General features: G+C 43.4%; 1 protein-coding gene across 1 annotated transcript in view; it reads right to left on the bottom strand.

Annotated features, from left to right (window-relative positions):
• Positions 1 to 3,596: 3,596 nt before the first annotated feature.
• The window catches only part of mta2 (metastasis associated 1 family, member 2), a 30,432-nt gene continuing 13,069 nt past the window's right edge, over positions 3,597 to 20,959 (bottom strand). Inside the window, exons 3-18 of the mRNA XM_085349772.1 lie at positions 20,304 to 20,397; positions 14,438 to 14,555; positions 13,596 to 13,659; positions 13,356 to 13,473; positions 13,152 to 13,254; positions 12,060 to 12,159; positions 10,062 to 10,250; positions 9,845 to 9,919; positions 9,688 to 9,746; positions 8,624 to 8,724; positions 8,239 to 8,378; positions 6,993 to 7,221; positions 6,761 to 6,850; positions 4,448 to 4,566; positions 4,006 to 4,148; positions 3,597 to 3,759 (exon numbers count right to left, since the gene is read on the bottom strand). Of these exons, the coding sequence (XP_085205898.1) occupies positions 3,606 to 3,759; positions 4,006 to 4,148; positions 4,448 to 4,566; positions 6,761 to 6,850; positions 6,993 to 7,221; positions 8,239 to 8,378; positions 8,624 to 8,724; positions 9,688 to 9,746; positions 9,845 to 9,919; positions 10,062 to 10,250; positions 12,060 to 12,159; positions 13,152 to 13,254; positions 13,356 to 13,473; positions 13,596 to 13,659; positions 14,438 to 14,555; positions 20,304 to 20,397 (1,896 nt within the window). The 3' untranslated portion in view covers positions 3,597 to 3,605. The remainder of the gene's footprint in view (positions 3,760 to 4,005; positions 4,149 to 4,447; positions 4,567 to 6,760; positions 6,851 to 6,992; positions 7,222 to 8,238; positions 8,379 to 8,623; positions 8,725 to 9,687; positions 9,747 to 9,844; positions 9,920 to 10,061; positions 10,251 to 12,059; positions 12,160 to 13,151; positions 13,255 to 13,355; positions 13,474 to 13,595; positions 13,660 to 14,437; positions 14,556 to 20,303; positions 20,398 to 20,959) is intronic.

Genomic DNA, 20,959 nt, shown 5'->3' with positions numbered 1-20,959 from the left:
TTGGGTTCTTGAAAAGCACCCTCAAAAAATGTATTATAATTATTTATAGGTTAAATGAATGTGTTTTGCAGTATTGCATTGTTTAGCAGAAATAACCCATCTCTGCTATCAGTGCTGAATCTTTGCTTCAGCTCACATGTACAGAACTCTGTCTTCTACTCTGCATTGGCCTGTTTAAAGGTCCCACTGAAGTTCAGCTTTCGCGCTTTCTTATATCAACTTCAGGCTTGTTTGTAACAATGGTGCGGAAATCATAGCAGAACAGAAGAGACTGCAACCTTCCCAGCCCCCGAGGCAGTGAGAACACCTGAGTCGCATCGTTTCTACCATCAGGTTCCAGGCAATCTGCTTTTTCCTTAACCAAAGAAAAAAATTCTGTGATCACCACTTCAGTTTTCTTTCAGGGTGTTTGGGATGTTGCTAAGCTGGCCCGTGGCTTCGTTCTCTGTAAGAGCAAAAAGACTTTAACTACCAAAGCTGTCGGCCTTTCTCGGAGAGGTTGGCGCTGGCTATCGCATTAACATCTCTTTAATCTGTTGCATTTATTATTAAAGAGCAAAGGAAAATGCCTCACCTGGCCATGAAGCTGCTTGTCAGTGAGCGAATTACTTTTGAGCCAGTGCTGCCGATCAAGGGGTCACTGTGGAAACCCTCGTTCTCAACTGATCACATTCACAAGGTTTCGAGAAAACCTACTGAGCGAGCTCAGAACCCCATCAGCGATTAAAGCTGAAAGTCTGCACTTCAGTCACAAGCTGTTTCATTTAAACCCGTCTGTGGTGATATACAGAAGGGAAATTACAAAAATGTGCAATGATCAGAAATCTATGGTCCTGATGAAGAAATGACTGAAGTCATTGCTAAAACTGACACTTTATATTCAAATGGCACCTTTGAGGTTTTTATTTACAGTGGTGTGAAAATGTGTTTGCCCTGATTTCCTATTTTTCGTATGTTTGTCACATTTTTGCTTGGACCAGTTTGCAGTCAGTCATGACCTCCAGGACGTCACAGAGAAGCAGAAGCAAGAACACACAGCGGGGTCCTGTCAGACTAAACTGGATAAAAAGAAACGTGACAACAGTGTAGGTCAGAATGTGGTCGGCCGCTGTGTCTGTAAGCTCCCAATGTGGCGTGTGGGACAGGACTCGATGCTCTTTACATGTCGATGTATAAAAATGGAGAAATGCTTGAAACATTTCCAAGAGGAGGCCTTTGCTGTGTACCAAGAGGATGAAACCATAATCAGGCCGACAGTGTGAAAAGCTCCAGCTGTTTGATGTGAGGCAGCAGATGTGAAAGATGTCTGACCACGAAGAAAAAAAAAATCTTTATTTTTTTTCTTATCAAGATACATTAAAGGATACAGAGACATCGGAATAAAAAACACTTGAGAAAAAGTTTCACTTGTGGCATGTTTGTCTCTCCATCATTAAAAAAATCCACACCCTGTCCCTTTTGAAGGTCAGTCCTGGTTAAAAGAAGCAGTCCACCCACCCGATGAAGAAGAGATGCTTCACACGTACAGTAGCCTGTTAGCGCAGTCTCCTCATTAACAGAGTTACACACCTCAGATGTACAAAATTAAAAACAAACAAACCAAAACTAAAAGTTTTCAATATTCCACTTCTGCAGTTTTCTTTACACACATTAGCATTTGCTACAAACTTGACAATTCAATTTCTTTTTTGAGAGGAAATATTACAAAGCTCACATCGGGACCAAATCTGCTTAAAAAAGTCATCACTGCCGCGGACGCAGAGGAATCGTAAGGATCCAACAGCTCGGTTTCAGCACTCTCCCTCCGATAAAGGTACAAAGAGAGGGAGGAAAAGAAAAACCACAAACAGCAGAAGAGTCCTCCGCACAGTCCTCACATCCCGTCAGAACCAAAACATCAGCACATGTACAGAACAGGATGAAGGCTGCATGAAGACAAAAAGGGTCAAAGGTCAAGGTGTGTTTCCCATTTGACTCCACTCCTAGAGCCCCGTGTTTTTGCATACATTTTCTGCTTGATTCGACCCACATTTATGAACTGACCACTAACATCAGGAACACCGTCCTGTTCCTTCAGACTGTCTCGCTGCCTGTTCTCCTGCACATTATGGCTTCATTTTGGACTTCTGCAGAAATCCCACACATGATCTCAAAGCCAAATTCATGATAACTGAGTTGTGAGTAAGCAGCCTCTGTTGTCGGCTGCACCTCTCCTACTGTATGTACTAACAATTTACAGTAAGCAAAGCACAGAGTGGCTGTTGGAATAAAAACCTATTTCAAAGAAACCTGATTGGCTGCTGCCCAGAGTAGTGATTTACCATTTCCTCTGTACAGACGCACTGAGTGAGGGGAACAAACTAAACCAAAAACAACTGCAGACAAAGTCTTCAGTGTTTTCAGTTAGTGCTTTCAATCAGCTCAAACTCTTATTTTGATACAGAGGGTTCAATAATGGATGGAGCTCCAGAAGAAGGAAACAGGTTTGTATGAGGCTCCGATTCTGCGTCTTTGTAAAGTCTAGGTCAGACCCTGTGACATTTACACACCGTTCCAGTGGGTGGACAGGTGTGCACACCTGCATCTCTGAGGTTTGTTCCTAAAATGAGAGAACTGAACATAAAGTCAAGTGTGTTGAACGTTTCCAGGCCTGAATGACAGACTGCAGCCATGGAAAGAGTTACAACACGCAGCAGACTAACACCACATTTCCCTCCATCACCACAGCCCACCCGATGATTCTGCTCTGCTAGGATGGAGGAAAGGAGGCTCGAGAGGAATCCTGAAACCGAGGCAAACTCTGGGCCTGCTCAAGCTGTCCTACAGTCCTGTAAGGGTGTCGCCCCTTCAGTGATGCATATATTTACACAAAGATAAGAGACGGGAAAGTCAAACAATGTCTGCTTTATCACCATTGCTTCAGGAAGAAAAATATATGAATTTAAATGACACATTTAAAAGCAGGGCAAGTGTGAGTGTGAGGGCTCCATCACGCTGGCTGCTGCTCTACAACAAACTGATGTGACATCTGCTGGTACGAGATGCTGCTCTGCTGTCACTTCAGCCAGTCGTGCCTCTCAGCATTTGTGCCATTGCTGCTGTGTGTTGGATTTTAACACTATTTTAATGACCAGAGCACAGCAGCTCAGAGCCTCCGAGTGCACAGAACAGACTGGAAACTTTAAAAAAGGATCTGCTTCTGGTTTTGAGTTCTCCTCCGATAGTGGCGACGCCTACCACTCAGGACAACACTGCACTCTAAGTTCTGGTATAAATGGTACGGAGCCGAGGCAGGGTTACCATTGGCGACCAATTCAGCATGTATACTGGAGCCCTGAGGGTTTAATGTGTGCTTACTGAATAGGGGTGTGTGTGTGTGTGTGTGTGTGTGAGAGAGAGAGACAGAGAGAGAAACACATTAACTTATGGGAAGTAAAAGAGGACTAAAAGGAACATGACACTGAAAATGGGGGAGGAAAAAAATAAAATAAAAAGACTACTGTATGCTGTACTGTGCTGCCTATAAGTGATGGCTTAAACACAGCCCCTCCCACTGCCCACCCCACCCCCATGTCCTGTTAAAAGACCACCCTCAGCCCTCATTTTCAGTCCTCCAGGACGATGGGCTCGCTGGTGTTGGAGGGGACGAGGGGCATGGCTAGGGAGCGTGGCGGCGGCGGCAGTTTGATCCGGACCAGGAGGTGAGGTTTCCTTGCTGCCCGGCGCATCTCAGACTGGGTGAGATGTTTCCTCAGAGCCCTGGTTCACAGAGACCAGTGATAAGAACACACATCCACTCTGACACAATAATGCTTCAATTAGCAAAAAGGTTGCTAACACTGTGTGTAGCAAGGTGTGTGTGTACCCAAGTCACTCTGATGACACCCGTCTGTGTGTGATCCTGCTGACTGTGCATGTCTGTGTGCTAAAGACTGCTGGCTTTAGTTAAGTTGGGGCATTGATGATCTACTGTGGTAAATCAGGAAGTGCTGTGCTGCCATGTACCTGGTGTCCTTTGTGGCAACAAACACCACAGGGTTGGGAGCTTCTCCCTGGCTCACTTTCTGCCGCTTGATGACAGACTGAGAGGTGGTTCTCATACCTGAAGTATATGGCCTCCCATTGGCTGGGTATGGCACTCCTGCAGCCTGTGAACCAATGAAGAAAACAACAATTGATCAGACTGCAGTGCAAAAAGGAAACACGAGAGTAAAACATGCTGGCTTTCCACCACTTTTTGGATTTAATGATGCACTACTATACTACAAGCTGCCCAGCAGGCCCCAACATAACATGCAAGAAATTAGCAGCCATTAGTTCTGTGAGGAGTGAAATTACATGCACACTCTGAGGAAAAGAATGAAAACAGGCAGCAGATGAGTGTGTTGTAGCAGTTACAAAAGGAGCATATTTTCTTAAATATAAGCTATGTGAGAAGAACACTGACGCTTTCAAAGCTTCTCTTCCCCAGCAGGCTCTGGCCCACTCGAGGCTGGTTGGCCTGGTTCCTGTTGATGGGTGTCGGGGGTCCTCTGGTTGCCTTCAGTTTCAGAGGAGCAGAGATGGCTGCGAAGACAATTCAGAGAAGACAAAAGCAGCAGGGCAAGTTTATCTCTTTAGCATCTTTCAAAAACAAGGCCAACAAACAGTGTTTCTAAGACACTCAAGGCTTGACGAGAGAAAAAAGGCTGATAAGATTTAGTGACTTACTCTGTCAATAAATATCCTGAAACACAGTCTCATAATCACCATTTAACAATATAAACCTCAGGCTACAGTCCCACACAGCAACACAAATCCATATCCTTAAGAAGACACACGTGATGCTTGTCTTAGCAGTAAGGTATGGACAACGCCGACAACGCACAAATGAAGACACTTTAAAGCGATCGTCACGGTGATTCTACTGCTGCAGCCAGACGGCTCATCAGTTTGGTACCTGCTGAAGTTCAGGGCCTGACTGCTGATCTGGGGTCTGCATTCACTCAGCTTTAGGGTTACTCTGGGTTGTTGGCTAGCCTAGTGTTAGCATGGTGTCGGTGCAGGTGCTTGCAAAGAGCTGAAGGTGTTAGCAGCATAATAGAGCTGTTTCTACTAGAGCAGGGCGATATGGCCAAAAATATTTATCACGATATATATTTGAAAATTTGCGATAACGATATAACCGACGATATAACTGATGCGAGACAAAATACAACTCCACAACATTACTAGCGCAAAAAGACAACCTTCCATTTATTTTCACATAAACAAGAAGCTGGTTTTTATGTACATTAAAGCTTTATAAAAATGTAACAGTGCAAATGCAAACTCCTTGCTGAAAGTTTAACCAAAAGGCATTTCCAGTAGAAATGGGCTGACATATCCTGAGCATAACCATGTATAATATCCACTGAAGTTAAAAAGAGGTGCTTTGCAACATTAAACTGCAGTGTGCAGTACGCATTTTTCGGACCATAAGGTGCACGGGATTATAAGGCACATTAAGCGAAACAAAGCAGTCAGATAAATCAAACTTTATTAAACTCATTCTTCTTGCTTCCTCCACTTCTGTACCATTGATTCATTAATGTTGAATTCTCTGGCAGCTGCTCTATTCCCATGTTGTTGCAGTATATTAATGACTAACCTCGTATTGTGGATGGATTATCTCAGTTGTTCTCCTGACTGAAGTTTGGTCCGTTTACAGCATCCTGCCATGCGATTGCATTTGTCTCTAACCATCAGGAACCTTAACGTTAACTTTTATAAGTGGAAAAGTGTTAGTGTTCGTCCTCCAGCTTCACTGTGTATGTTATGCTAACATAGCTGTGCCGCTAGCGATCACGTAGCACATCATTATATACCAGCTAGCCCAACTTCAGTAACCCTACAAACGTCACTGCTGTTTAGTTTCCTGTCTTCATTTATGTTGGAAGTGATAGCAGAGCTGTACGTTTGATTTTTTTCAGAAATCTCTCCGTCAGAACATGCTATATCATGCTTAGGTAACTAGCGAAACTAGCGAGCTAACTTCCGCTAGCTTCCTGCTAACTTCTAACTCCGTTAAATGTAATAACTTTTGTTTTCATGGATGCCTGGAAGTTAAACTTTATAGTTACACCTGGTAAAGCAGCAACGCTGATCGTTTTATTAAAGATGAAAGAATTTAGACAGTTTTTAACGCTCAGTGATGCTGCAGTGTTGTTTGACCTGAAGCATACGGAGTTTAGGACCCAGATTACTCCCAGATTTAAGAGCATCTTAGTCCGACAAATATGACAATAACAACGACCACTTGCATGTTCTGCAAAAAAATGTGCTTTGTTGTGTATCTGACGGACAAACACCAAACCAGTTCCACATCACGGAAGTTGCACCATTTTTACAAACCAATTCTGGTTCATCTGTTTCACTCAACAATCGGCCATGTGCGTATGAAAACAAAGGCACTGCGCATGCGCGTTTTACTCCCATTCTATCGCGATATTTCATTTTCCTATCGTTGCCTAACATTATACCGGTATTACCGTGAACGGTATAATATGGCCCAGCCCTAGTTTCTACTTTACTACTGTGCTCTCGTCCTTTTGTGCTATAAAAATTAAAGTAGTCCAAATCACACAAACTGAACTCAGCTGATTGGCTGAAGGCACACTAACCTACATGTGGCATCACAGGCAGTAGAGGACTTTAATAATTACATGTGGTATAATCTAAAGGAAGCATTAACTTGGAACAGCTTCATATTCAGTGCGCTGGTCACATTCTGCGTTCTTACCCAAATCCTTCACTATGGTGGCCAGTGACTGTCGAGGCACCAGCTTGCTCTTCACTGGAGTTTTTGTGGCTTTGGGCAGCCTGATCATACCTGAGGAAATAAAAAAATAAACTCTGTTGAACTCATTTAAGGAGGTTTGAAAACATCACTGAAGGACAAAGCTGTCAAACTTGCTGCTTTGTTAGTAGGTTCAAATGAGCTTAGAAGAAAGAGGGGGTGAGTGTGCACATACACTCAGCCTTGACAGCGTTGGCGTTGATGGAGGCGTAGGGGCGTCGAGCAGCACGTCGAGGCTGCAGAATGTCTTCACACACCCGCCGAGCAATGCGGGTGAGCTTGGTGGTCTGCAGGATGAATGTCTGGCGGTTCTTGGCCAGCAGCTTGGCTCGACCCTCGTTGCGGGTGAACGGTGACATTCCCTGTACCTCCTGGCGTGTCATGTGACCACGAGGGCCTGACTCCTGGACGGACAGAAAGAACAGATTTAGTCTTAAGGAGGTGCAAGACAGCCCGAAACATTCCAAGTCTGCTGATTAGCTCATGTGGATTTCTTTACTGCTTTTCATTCAAACTAGGGCTGCCACAAACGATTATTTTGATAGTCGACTAGTCACCGATTATTTTTGCGATTAGTCGACTAATCAGATCATCATCCATTGGACGTAAAAGTACAGCTTATTGCACCAGCAGCATCTGCTCTTATATAACTATCATTAGCTTACAGCTTTAAGTGTTTAAGGTCTGTGCTAACTAAAAATAAAGACAAGATGATAGTTAATTGAATTCTAATTAAATGTGCAGATTGTTTCGGTGGAGTTTAATAAACTCAGCCGATTTACTCAGGAACAAATAAAATACTGAAAAAAGCCAAACAATAACATTTTTAAGTTATCTAAGTGACTTGTATATGTTTAACCTGAGTAGGGCGGTGGGTTTGAAAACGATCTGCCGGGAGTCCGGTGCTCTCATGGCCCCCGGCTAGCTATCGAGCTAGTGGGTAACAGACGCCTCCGAAAACGTCGGAGCGCTTTTGAAAATATGTGGTGTCTTGATAAACTGAGCAGATATTTGAGGTTTACACAGCTACATTCTCGCCTGAAAATATGTTAAACGTTTATTTTGTGACCCAGAAAGAATAATAAGAGTAATATTAAAACTAACTAGCTGCCGCCATTGTTGACAACTGCGCTGGGCCGCGCTATGAACTCTGGGACACAGTTTCTTCTTCTTCGGGGTTTAACGGCAGCTGGCATCCTTGTACATGCAGTGCTGCCATCTTCTGTTTCAGTCCGTTATTACACTCTTAAATCCTGCTACTTATTCCTGCTTTTGGGATCTTACAAAGCTTCAAATGACGCGTCGACTATTAAATCAGTCGTCGACGATTTTGATAGTCGACGTAATCGTGACTAGTCGACTAATCGTGGCAGCCCTAATTCAAACACATTTCTAAAGAAAGAGCCGATGGGGAGACTTACAGAGCCAGCTCTAGCAGCACCCTCAAGCTGTGTGGGAGTCTTCAGACCTCCGTACTTCTTCCAGTAAATCCAACAGGAGGCGCACAGTCTGCACTGCATATTTGGGGGACCCCAGGCGTACCACTGAGGAGACTGAGCCGCTGGGTTGGAGACAAACGATTTAGTGAGTTAGCACCTGTATCTGTCAGGTCCAGGTGCCTCGATGAACACCTGCCAGTAATACATGGGTCTTCTGTGATCGCCGGTAATCAGAACAAGTTGGTGGCATAAGAAAGAAAGACTGTATTTACATCTATTTTAATGTGTCCGTGTGGACAGTCAACACTCCCACTGCAAACGAGTGTGGTTCAGACTTTATCTAAACCCAGCCTGTGTGCACACTTACTGTGGCAGCTCTCACAGCTGAGTCCCTTCTGAAAGCCTGCCGCTCCGTTCATCCCAGGCTTGCTGCTGGGCACCATGATCTGGTTGGGGTTGGGTTTGGTACTGGTGAAGGAGGACAGAGTTATTCAACAATTAGTGAAGCATGTTCCATCATGTGGTTCAGTTCTCCTACATACAGAAAGGTGCTGGTTTACTGCCTCACATCATAATACCTCATGGCTTATTTGTTAGAATGCTTCTGCGTTAAACACAGTTTTTAGTTGTTTGGCTTTTGTTACATTTGTAACTTGTATTTATTTTAAGCTGTGCTACTATAATATCTTTATTCATTAATCCAAAAGTGACATTTTAATCTAATTAAATCTATGGTAAGACTTTAATGACTGTGGCTTAAATAGCTAATGACAATCACAAATCCAGCATCATATTTCCCAACATCTACCAGAAAGGACAATGATAAAGTCTTTACTGTTTGAACAGTGTTTTCATTCCTTTATTCAATCAACACTTTGCTGGGGCTCCTTAAACATCTGCCCAACTGATTGTAGCATAAATGGACCGATTAGCGTGATCCGTGGCCAGCAGACTGACGGACCACTGTTCTCTACATGAGCTCTCTATTCCCACGCCTAGCTGCAGCCACTTTGCTGAGCATGTCTGTGGTAGCTCTTGATACTCTGACAACAGTCCCAGTCCTCCCCTTGTGAAGCTTGCAGACTCAGCCGGGGTTCAAAGCGATCCAAGGCGGTCTGAAGGTGTAACGCCAACAGACTGCATGCCATTGGCTGCTGAGTGGCATCAATGACTCCTGAGAGCATCTTTTTCACAAAAATAAATCAACGCCATGGTTGAAACCCGGCGACACAAAAACAGAACGCTGCGGTCACAGAGTCTGACAACAATCACCTCGACGTCCTCCTTTGTTGTGACGCTGGTGTTGTATACAAATGGTGTCATGTGACCTCTGGCTGCGTTGCGATAACAACCCAAAGCACATTAGGTGGTCCCCAATAGTAATGGTAAACTTGTAAACTAGTAAACTTGATAGCTGTCATCAATACTCACTAGGTAGGGATGTACACCTGCTTCAGCTTGCTGTCTGCTTCTGCTGCTTTCAGTCGTTTCTGAGAGAAGACGTGGAGAGAGCGGGAGATTTTTGTTGAAAACAAAACGTCTGAAAGTGTTTGCTGATGCCGTTAAACACAACATGCTGTCGACAAACCTGCTGGATGTAACGGTCAGTAGTCTTCCACATGTAGTAGAACTGGACCACACTAGCTAGGGATTTCCAGGGCAGCTGAGGGAGAGAAGGGAAACATCTGCTGATCCCAGGACTCAGAGTGCAGCTTAAACTTCCTCTTCAGCACTGAATATCTGTATCACTACTGTTCAAATGCCCACGTGAATAATGTGAGAGAAAAACACTGAGGAGAGCTTACAAAGTCCTGGCGGATGTCATTGAAGTCTTTGCCGTATTTCTCCAGCGCCTCCTCAAACAGCATGGCCTCAGAGGCGCTCCACTCCTCCATCTCATCGCGGCAGAGCACCGGACCTCCCTGAGGAACCAAGGTGGACATGGCTTTGGCCAGGTCATAGTTGTTCTTCTGCAGTGTGTCCATAGCATGGAACTAAAGGCAGAGACAGGGAGTAAGACGACTGACCAAAGTTTTCCATCGCACACAAACAATACAGAACCCTGCAAGTCAGCTGTTGTGCACTAGGGCTGCCACAAACGATTATTTTGATAGTCGACTAGTCACCGATTATTTTTGCGATTAGTCGACTAATCAGATCATCATCCATTGGACGTAAAAGTACAGCTTATTGCACCAGCATGCATCTGCTCTTATATAACTATCATTAGCTTACAGCTTTAAGTGTTTAAGGTCTGTGCTAACTAAAAATAAAGACAAGATGATAGTTTATTAAATTTTAATGAAATTTGCAGATTGTTTCGGTGAAGTTTAATGAACTCCTTGCTATCTAAAATATAACAGGACACTGGAGTAAATTCTCCAGCATCTCACACTTCTGATAATCAGCTGTCTGCTTGACGTTTATTCAGCTGTGTAAAAACTATAACTTTAATCTCAGACAAACTGATTTACTCAGGAACAAATAAAATACTAAAAAAAAAAAGCCAAACAATAACATTTTTAATTTATCTAAGTGACTCATATATATTTAACCTGAGTAGCGAAAGACGGGGGTGGGTTTGAAAACGATTTGCGGGGAGTCCGGTGTTCTCACGGCGCTAGTGACCTAGCCCCCGGCTCGCTAACGAGCCAGTGGGTAACAGACGTCTCCGAAAACGTCGGAGCGCTTTTGAAAATATGTGGTGTCCTGATAAACTGAGCCGATATTTGAGGTTTACACAGCTACATTCTCGCCTGAAAACATGTTAAACGTTTATTTTGTGACCCAGAAAGAATAATAAGAGTAATATTAAAACTAACTAACTGCCGCCATTGTTGGAAACTGCGCTGGGCCGCGCTATGAATTCTGGGACACAGCTGCTTCTTCTTCTTCTTCTTCAGGGTTTAACGGTAGCTGACATCCTTGTACATGCAATGCTGCCATCTTCTGTTTCAGTCCGTTATTACACTCTTAAATCCTGCTATTATTCCTGCGTCTTTTGTGATCTTACAAAGCTTCAAACGACGCGTCGACTATTAAATCAGTCGTCGACGATTTTGATAGTCGACGTAATCGTGACTAGTCGACAAATCGTGGCAGCCCTATTGTGCACAAATCCCCTTTGTGACACACAAAGTAGGGCTGGGCGTCATAAAACCATTATCACCCAAAGTATGACCCAATGCAGACTAAAAAGCTCGTTACACGAGTCTCAACAGATAATCGTGGAAACAACACGTACACAGAGTGTCATATTTAAACGTCTCAAATCAAGAAAATGGATTTTTAAAAGCGATATCCGCTGTCCGCTTGTCAGTTTTTCCACGTAACACTTCACAATCAAGCTCAAGGTCCTGTTGAGACTTTTCAAAATAAACTGAATCACATGAAAGAGTTTATTGAGCAGAAGCAAAACAAGAGACGTCAGGTGCTAAAAAACAAACCTTAGACTCAAACTTTGAAAGATGGTGTCCGTTACAACTTATGTCTAAAATGTCTCGTTTCATGCATCGGTTAAAACACTCGACTCCAGCTACGTGACGCCCAGGTGGAAACACTTCACGCAAGTTGAGCTGCCTGAGATTCACAGAATTTACAGAAAATGTTACATTTTTGTGATTTATATCGTTGTCAGGACGACAGATGTCTTATATATGAGATTTTGGTCATATCGCACAGCCCTGCTATGAACTAAAAATTCACCCATAGCACTGCCCCGTCATTGCTCATTATTTCCTGTGTTAGTGCAGGTGGAGTATGATAGCAACCTTTAAAGGCTTTGGTTAGTGTTCATGTCTCACCAGTGTGATGTCTCTGGATGCTGCAGCTGCACTCATGTGGAGGCTGGGCTGGCGGATGGAGCTGCTGCAGTCCAGGGCCCGAGCAAACGTACCCACAGCCCTGAAACAAACACACCACTGACTGCTCAGTAAAAACCAGGAAACATTCAGTGTTAACCATTTGAGGCCCTGTGTGACCTGACTGGTAGCTTCAGTTAGATTTGCCTTTAAAGGCAAGCTTTACATACTCCACTGTAGCATGACACTATGTACCGTGACAACACGCATCATATTTACACTGTTTGATAAAAACTAATGTGATGTCAAAGTGGGCATGAAATACTGCATGTATAAAGGCTAATTTACAGCACTGAGCGTAACTCTGTCTGTGCAGCTGGATTTAAGAAATCAGTGCTTAAAGTTTAATGTTTTAGTACAGTTTAGAGCGTGACATCACCAGGTTGGTTATTTGTTGCTCACAGACTTGGACTATGTTAGCTAACTAATAACAGAACCACTAACTCGGTGAAATGTAAGGAAACATAACTGTTTCTTACCCAAGCACGATTGGAAATCCTAGCATCCTAATATAAAAGAGATTATTTTATTATATAAAATACCGCTGATCGTATCAGCTGATCGTATCAGCTGATCGCACCACTCGGTACATCCAGCCACACGAGGAAAAATCTCTTTCTGACTCCACCTGTCACCTGACTCACAGCCTCGCCTCCACACTGTTCTCATTTACAACGTGCAGCTAGCCAAACAACAAAGAATCACTCAGACAGTGAAAGTGGACAGTATCTGCTCTGTTTCTTAACATAAAACTCACTGTTACATCCAGCGACAGCACAAACGTGAAGTCCCCTCGTTTCCCTGAGTTTGGCGGTCGGTTCTGTCACTGGCGAGCTAATATAAACTAATTCAGTCTAATAATAATGATAAAGTCTATTGGCCACAACCAGCCAACCAACCTGAAGATGCCACGTTCTGTACTGACACAAGATGATGCTAAACATGATCTAAAAACTGGCGAATTTAGAAGTTGCCATGGAAACAAGCTGTAGCAACGACAATGTAGTCGGGTGGCAGATGGCAGGCGAGCGTTACCTCGCTACCACCAGGAACTGGTCGATCTGAGGATCTTTGAGCTGGTTGTTGGGATCCCACACCTTGGTCTCCAGCTTCTCTTGGACCCGGGTGTCTGATTCACCTGAGACGGGGACAAATGGCTTGAACTACTAATACACCAACACCTCCTCAAAATAAATAATGTAAATGTATTAAAACAACTTGAACACGCTTGCTGCTCACCCTCAGCTAGCTTATCAGGGATCTCTGCCTGGTATTTGGAGCCCACCCGAATCTCGCCTTGATCTGCTAGCAGGGTCTTCTGGACAGGGTCGAATACGAGTGAGTAGAAGAAACAGTCCTGGACAGAACAGAGCAAAGGTTAGAGCCACTTCACAGTGCCACTCTCTTTGCAATATGAAATATCGAAGCGAACAATTAAGTATCAAAGTAATGTGACAAATAAACAGATGGCATGTTTACCTCTTTCTCCAGGTACCCGGCTAAGACATCTGTTTCGTTGAGAAGGGTCACGTTACATTTTCCCCTGAGGAGAGCACAGAGAGGATGTCAAAGACACAAATGCATCTTCTCAGTAAGTAAAACAAGAAGGAAAAATCTGGTTTGATGACATCCCTGCCGCATTCAGTCCCCAAAAAAGGGGATTAAAAAAAAAAAAAGTAGTGTCAAGCCTTTTTTGTGCTCATTTTTTTTGCTGCTTGAAATCATTTTTGACTTTAACAAGGTGCAACATATGAATAACACGCATCCATTCATCGCCTGTCTGGATCAAGGTTTCAGGGCAGAAGTCTAAGCAGAGACACAGAGGTGTTCCCAAACCAGCCAAGAGGTGTGATCCTGGTGTCCTGGGCCCAGTCCAGGGCCTCCTCTCAGTAGCACATGGCTGAAACACCTCAGGGGTCACAGTAAGTGGATAGCTCAACTGTCTGTTTTGATGTAAGAGAGTACAGCATTGCTCTGGAGTCCTTGACACCAATAACCACGCTCAAACTGTCTTTCTCTACGATCACTGTAATCTTTAGCAAACTAGGTAACAATACAAACTAGAACTGATGGGCAAATGTTTAGAAGCAAATTCAGTCGTCAAGTTTAGGACTTCATTGACTACAGAGGAAAGAATAAGTGATGGCAGGAGCGGTGATGTATGGTGCTGTGCAGGGACAGATTTGATCACCCCTTCAATGGGTGAGAATGGTTACAGCCAGGACCATTTCTCAGCAGATCAGTCCCAAATGCACATGGCTGTTGTCAGAGCTGTAACTAAACTGCAGGTGTGTGATAAGGCTCTGCTGGTAGTCACTTACCGTATGTGAGTGGCAGGTAGAGATTCAAACTGTCGAGACAGGAAGAGTTCTCTGTGTTTGAGCTGGTGTTTCTGCTGTTCAGACAGTTGTGGCTGCTTTGACTCCTCCTCAAACTCTCCTAGACACAGAAAGAACTCAGAATTAGCAAGAGCCACTGTTAGGAACTGAAGACGCGAACCTCTGAGTTTACAGCTATAACATAACTTGTAACGTTTGAATGTGGACACAGCAGGCAGAGAAAAATGGGTGAAACTTCATGCAGTGACTGAGATCACAAGACAAATCAAGTAAACCCTCCAGCAGAGACTGGTTTTACTGCAGCAAACACTGGAGATGCTTTGCTACACAATCCTGTGACTGAAGACACCTTTGGTATATCCAAAAATGACCTCCCATCTCCTTTGCTACTCACTCGTCCTGACCTTGATGGAAAACATCATGAGGTCAAGGAAAGCTGTGTAGGAGGATTGATAAGGACGCAGGGAAAGCGAAGCACTAACCTGGGAATCTGACCACAGTCACACTTGCAGATTCACTCCTCTCAGAGCTCCTCCACAAAGCTGCCATTTTCTCATCTATCCCCATGTGGCTTCAAGTGTACGTGTGTCATGTATTCATGCTGAAAATAAGTCGATTATATAGCTTAGAGTTGATAACTCAGATGAGTTTCTGTGAGATTTGTACTCATGTTCAAACCTTAAAGTTCATTAAAACCTGGCAAATAACATCTCCAAACTCCAAAAACTGTATTGTTGTGTTCAGAAAAAGTTAGCGTTTAAAAAAAGAAAAGAAACACTTTTAGTGTTTTGAAATCAGTGAAGGTGGGTAATAGCCAAGGATTTATTCCTGCACCCATTTAAGTGGAAGAAGAAGAAAGAAATGAAACTAAGCCTTGTAGGAAAAAATCTAATAGTTTTGAAAAGTGAGTCCTCAAGTTAACTTTAATGGTCCAAATGGCAGAAAAATGTTACTACTATTAACATGTGAGTAACTGCAGTACCATTAAGAGCAGTTAGCAGGCCCACAGCTGTTAGAAAATAGGCAAAGCAGTCCAAAGATGGTTGCAGTGACATAAAAGCAAACAGATAACAGCAGCTATTTATTTCAGTCTGTGTACATTGAACTGCTGCACAGAGGGAGAGAAACTGCACATGCAACCACTGGACTGGTTCTTGTGTTTTTACTACATGCCTCATTCACTCATTCATACAAACACTCCCGAGGTATCGAGGCCTGTAGTGTGAGCGAAGCCAAGTTTGAATGAAGTGCAGAGCAACAGTCCAACCACAGTAACTGAATAACAAAGACTGCGAGATGCTGCTTTAGATATTCAAAGAAAAAAATTGCACACTAATTTTTTAATGACAAAAAAATCAAGAATTAAAAAAGTAGATTTTCCAGTGATTAAAACTAAAGCAGCAGTCAGCACAGAGCAGTGCAGGTTGACACTGGTTAGTATTGTTGTAAATATTATTAGTGGACTTGCTGTAAAGCAATCTGATTATCTGACACTAGCAGAGCCATGAGACACTTTTCAGACACAGAGATGTGAAAAAACGAAGCCACACGTGTGAGTGTGTTTCGCCACTAGATTGCGCATTCTGAATTTCAGGCGGTCAAGTGATTTGCTGTAAGAAGGAGGGGAGGGACTACTTCACTCCCATCTCTGTGGACCCCGCCCCTGCACTGAACCACAGGAAACCCTGCCACTGAGGGCACAGGAGAGAAAGAGAGGGATGGTACCTTAAGCCACACCCCTTTTCTGTTAACCTCTCAACCCCCCCCCCCCTTCACCGGTCCGGCTAGTCCCTGCCAGACAAAGTAGGAAACCCTGTGTGCCAAACCGAAAGCGCCCATCCCCCTCCACAACATGTATCCCCAACTCCACACACACACACAAAAGAAGACACAGCACACACAGAAGGAGCGACGGGCACATTTCTAGAGAAAAACACATACTTTGTTAGAAACGCACTGTCCCCGATCTGACAAAGACTCCAGATGCATCACAATTAACTCACTGGTTGCTGTGGCCCTGTGGACAGATCAAGGGCCTTTTGTTCTGCATAAAGAACTTGAGTATAAAGAAGGAGGAAGAGGAGGGAGCAGCAATGAAACAAGCGAGTCCAATAAACAAGGTTTGGTCCTAACGAGCAGCAGTACAGAACGTGCACTTCTTCAGCACTAAGAGGCCTAGAAGCGACCAACCCAGACCTAAACAGAGTAGAACAGGACTACTTATACCCACAAAGGTCAACGATGGATCACTGTGTGCCTCCGTCATACTTCAGTGCACCAACAATCTTGATAAGTCAGTTAAGCAGTGACATTAGGAACACTGTAACTACCCTGTAACGAGACGTATTTGAACTCCAAATGCTAGTTAGTTTCACCTGCCGAGCAAAACTGGATACATTTGGAAATTAAGCTATTTTATGACATGAGTTAAAAAAAAAAAAAAAAAAAAAACCAAACAAAGACTGGCCTGAAAACATTTTCCCTATTAGACGCACTGTTTTATGTTCAATGACAAAACAACAACGTGTTTGTTAGAATCCTGCAGTAGCCACTTTATCCTTTTGCACGAGGCAGTCAAAGCAAGTAAGAATACAGCGCTTTATAATTTTACACGATCCACAGCTGGTGTGGAGCACCCACAATATGGTTGCATACGTACAGCGACAATAAAAGGCTATTATATTCTATTTAAAGACTGTGCAGCTTATCATGGCCCAGGCTGAGAGTTCGAGGGCTGGGGACAGTCTGGATTTGACTTGGCCAAACTTGTGTGTAATGGGTCTATTGTGCTCTTGCATTACTTTACTGATCCATGTAGCTATTTGCATTGAAGCATTACAAATACACACGATTTGATCCACAAGTGTGATACACCACAGTCAATTCATGTTCTAATTTTTTTCCAACTAAAAGCATTCACTTTTTTGTGGCACACTGGGAAAAATTCCCTTCTCACAGCAAACCTGCCAGACACACTCATTCATTATCACTGAAGAAGTCAGGCTGTTGTTACAGTGTGAAGCTCTGAGTGCTCCAGAATTCATTCTTAATTTTATTATTATCGTCTTCTCTTGCAAATATTTTCCCCCCTTCTGCCAATTATACATGAGCAATGACCTGATCCATCCAGCATCAGCTCATTGCTTCTTTACTACCTCACACATCATGGCTGCAGTGTACTGGTGGCTAACTAGAGAGCTAACATAGCACAGTGGAAGCTAACAGCTATTAAAAAGCTCAACAATGACTCATTTTCTCTGTAATTATGTTCAGTGCAAGACTTGTTGGGAAGTCTTTATTATATTACAGTAACATAATATGTTGTGGTAAAATCTTTGTGTGTGTGTGTGACACTTACATGCTTTGCTGACGAAGACTAATGCAATTAGGTGAAAACATCGTGGTTCTTATCATGTACTACTTACTAATGAACAAAGTTTAACATTAGCAGCGACTTGGAATCTATAGAATCTGCAAATTATCCTATAAAAAGCTCTCTCTTAATTCATGCAAAAATCAGTCTGGATTTAAACCGCATTCTCTGAACGTCATGAATGTGTCCTTAGAACCGTTACCACAGCAGGCCGTCGTTTAGTCAGTCACCTTCAACTGTTTTCTGGCACACTAGAAATTAAATTCATCACATTTCAGATGCCAAACATGAGCTTTTAGTACTACATAATTCAAATCAAAAGAGCATGTTTCGGGAGCCGTTTTAGCTCAGCGGTTTCAACCTTTTTTGCGCCACGGATCGGTTTATGTCCGACAGTATTTTCACGGACTGGCCTTTAAGTTGTCACGGATAAATACAACAAAATAAAACCGGTATCAAGATTTATTTATAACACATGGGAAAAGACCCAGAGAAACAGAGTTAGCGATAAAATAAAAAAAAAAACAAAAAACAAACGCTTAAAAACCCTACACACACACACACACACATATATACATGTAGTTTTGGCATCTAGCACAATAATACATAAATGCAAATATTAAATATTATAGATAGATGTAGACCGGCATGGCTATTTAATAATGATCAGCTGGGGATGTTCAGCTCGTGTGCTACATCTCCTAAATCCACCACGTATGGGAAACAGACTGCTCAGCCTCCTTTAAAGAGCAGCCATACCTTTAAAGAGGACACATGAATGCTGCCAGCAGATACACTGATGGCACACATTATGGACAAATGTTACAAGTGCCAACATATGACCATTAAAAAGAAAAACCAAACAAACAAAAACAACCAAACAGCATGTGTGTGTGTGTGTGTGTGTGTGTGTGTGTGTGTGTGTGTGTGTGCGCACGCGCTGATGGACAGAGAGGGGGAGAACTATCAATGCATCCGTGTGGGCGTGTCTTTGTCTGCAGAACTGCAGCCTGAGGAGTAAGGAGGTAGAGCTGGTGTTGGGGAGGGGCTAATGACTGAGTGATCAGTCTCCAGCAGTGTGCATGCCATTACCAACAACTCACTGCTTCAACCCTCTAATAACACACAGAACAGACACTGGGCTCATAGGGTGGAACCGGCTGGTTATGGCGCTCCATGTATGCCCTGCCTGCTCGCATCTTAGACCGTGCTGTTATGTGCTGGATTGTTTCAGACCGTCTTTGCACAGCCTGCACCCGGGGTCTTGCCTGGTGTGACAGACCCCAGCCTCTATGGATCTTGTGCTCAGAGCTTGTTCCTGTGCTGCCATGACTAGCGCCTCTGTGCTGTCTTTCAGTCCAGCCACTGGTAGGATTTCTCAATGTCAGCCACTAATAGCTTATCAGGTGTTATAGTGAATGATTGCAGTAACTGAATCAGTTACAGTGTCTGCAGTGTCTGCAAGCTCCTAGCTTGTGGAGTTAGAAGCATGTGATGGTGTGGAGCGGTATCTCCCTCACTGGAAAAAAAAACAAGGCTTGTTATCATTGGAGGCAATCAAGATATCAAGACTGTGGTAATCCCATTACACCACAGTCTGGGACTGAACTCCAAGATGATAACTTGCCATCAACGAAAGGAGTTTATCAGAGACCACATTCAGAATTTGGGAATAGAGTGGATGGAATTGGCAGCCTGCAGTTCTGACCCTCAATCCCACTGAACACTGTGGGAGCTGCTTGGGCCAAACTGACTCAAGAGAACGTGCACAGTGTGTTTGTGTGAGTCCCACCAGTTAGTTAAGTCCAGCGTGTAGCTGCCAGCAGTTTTTGGGCTAATTTCAGTACAAATGTAAGTGCATTTCATACATTTATTTTATAATACTAATAATTATTATTTATATTTACATGTGTATATATATGTACACATTTACATTTATATAGAACTTTTTGAGACCCTCAAAGCACTTTACAGTTCCACTATTCATTCACTCTCACATTCACACACTGGTGGAGGCAGCTACGGTTGTAGCCACAGCTGCCCTGGGGCAGACTGACAGAAGCCAGGCTGCCATATCGCACCATCGGCCCCTCTGGCCATCACCAGTAGGCGGTAGGTGAAGTGTCTTGCCCAAGGACACACCGACCAAGACAGACAGAGCTGGGAATTGAACCGGCGACCTTCCGGCAACCATGGCCGACCGTGGTTCAGGGGGTTGGGAATCAAAGCCTTTACTGGTTCATTTTAAACTGTGTAAACATTTAATAAATAAATAATTAATTAGAGTAAAAATTCTGAAACACCATTTTTCATTCATGAAAACTTGCCCCCTTTCATTTTTCAATGTCAGAGCTGAAGTAGTGCTTTGGGGTTGCAGTGTGAAGTTTATTAAAAGAGTGGAGCCACATCATAGCTGCTCTCAGACTGGAGAAGATGAGCACTGGGAGGAGCTCTGGCTCACTGGTTGCTACTCACTTGCGTTGCTGTCAGCTAGAGTGTTGAGGTTGCCCGAGATGTCTCGCCTCCTGAACAGACACACCACTTTTGCCTCCACATTTCCATTGGCTGTCTGCAAGTGAAGAATCAGTAATTACAAATTAGAACCAGAATGATGCACTAGAGTAATTCCCTCCTACTCATCAAAATCATCTAAAAACTGAAACTTTGTACCTTCCTCCTCCTTTGATTAAAGCCACTGGTGGCTTATTTAGCCTTGATAACGACCAGATTCTAAGTTATTATCTATAAATCATGACAAGTCTGTCGTGATTACACTGTACTCAAAGTAAATACTCGAAAAAAGGAAAACAACAACAACAACAACAAAAGCTGGTTCTGAAAGTCAGGAGATGAGTTGGAAACAAGCATACAGTTCATCACCAGTAGACAAATCACTGGCTTGTTTTCTTTGGACTTACAAACCAAAGTGTGTGTGTGGCCTCTGTTGTGTCATGTAGCTGTGTGCGCTTTTCCTCTGGTGGGTATGCTGGATTTCGTTATTGGTGCTACATATAAGGAAAGGACACCTATGGAACATCTCATTGCTAACTGCTGTGCAGCATGGTGGTGCTCCGTTCTCAAACATCTTTCACACAGCTCAGGTTTTTACTTTTTGGAACATCTTTGCAAAG

Source organism: Diplotaxodon limnothrissa, linkage group LG3, assembly GCF_057381915.1.
Source record: "Diplotaxodon limnothrissa isolate DT_005_m linkage group LG3, D_limnothrissa_male_GT1.1, whole genome shotgun sequence".
Lineage (NCBI taxonomy): Eukaryota > Metazoa > Chordata > Actinopteri > Cichliformes > Cichlidae > Diplotaxodon > Diplotaxodon limnothrissa.
The sequence above is the reverse complement of the archived record's forward strand: the minus strand, read 5'-3'. Positions and strand labels throughout refer to the sequence as shown.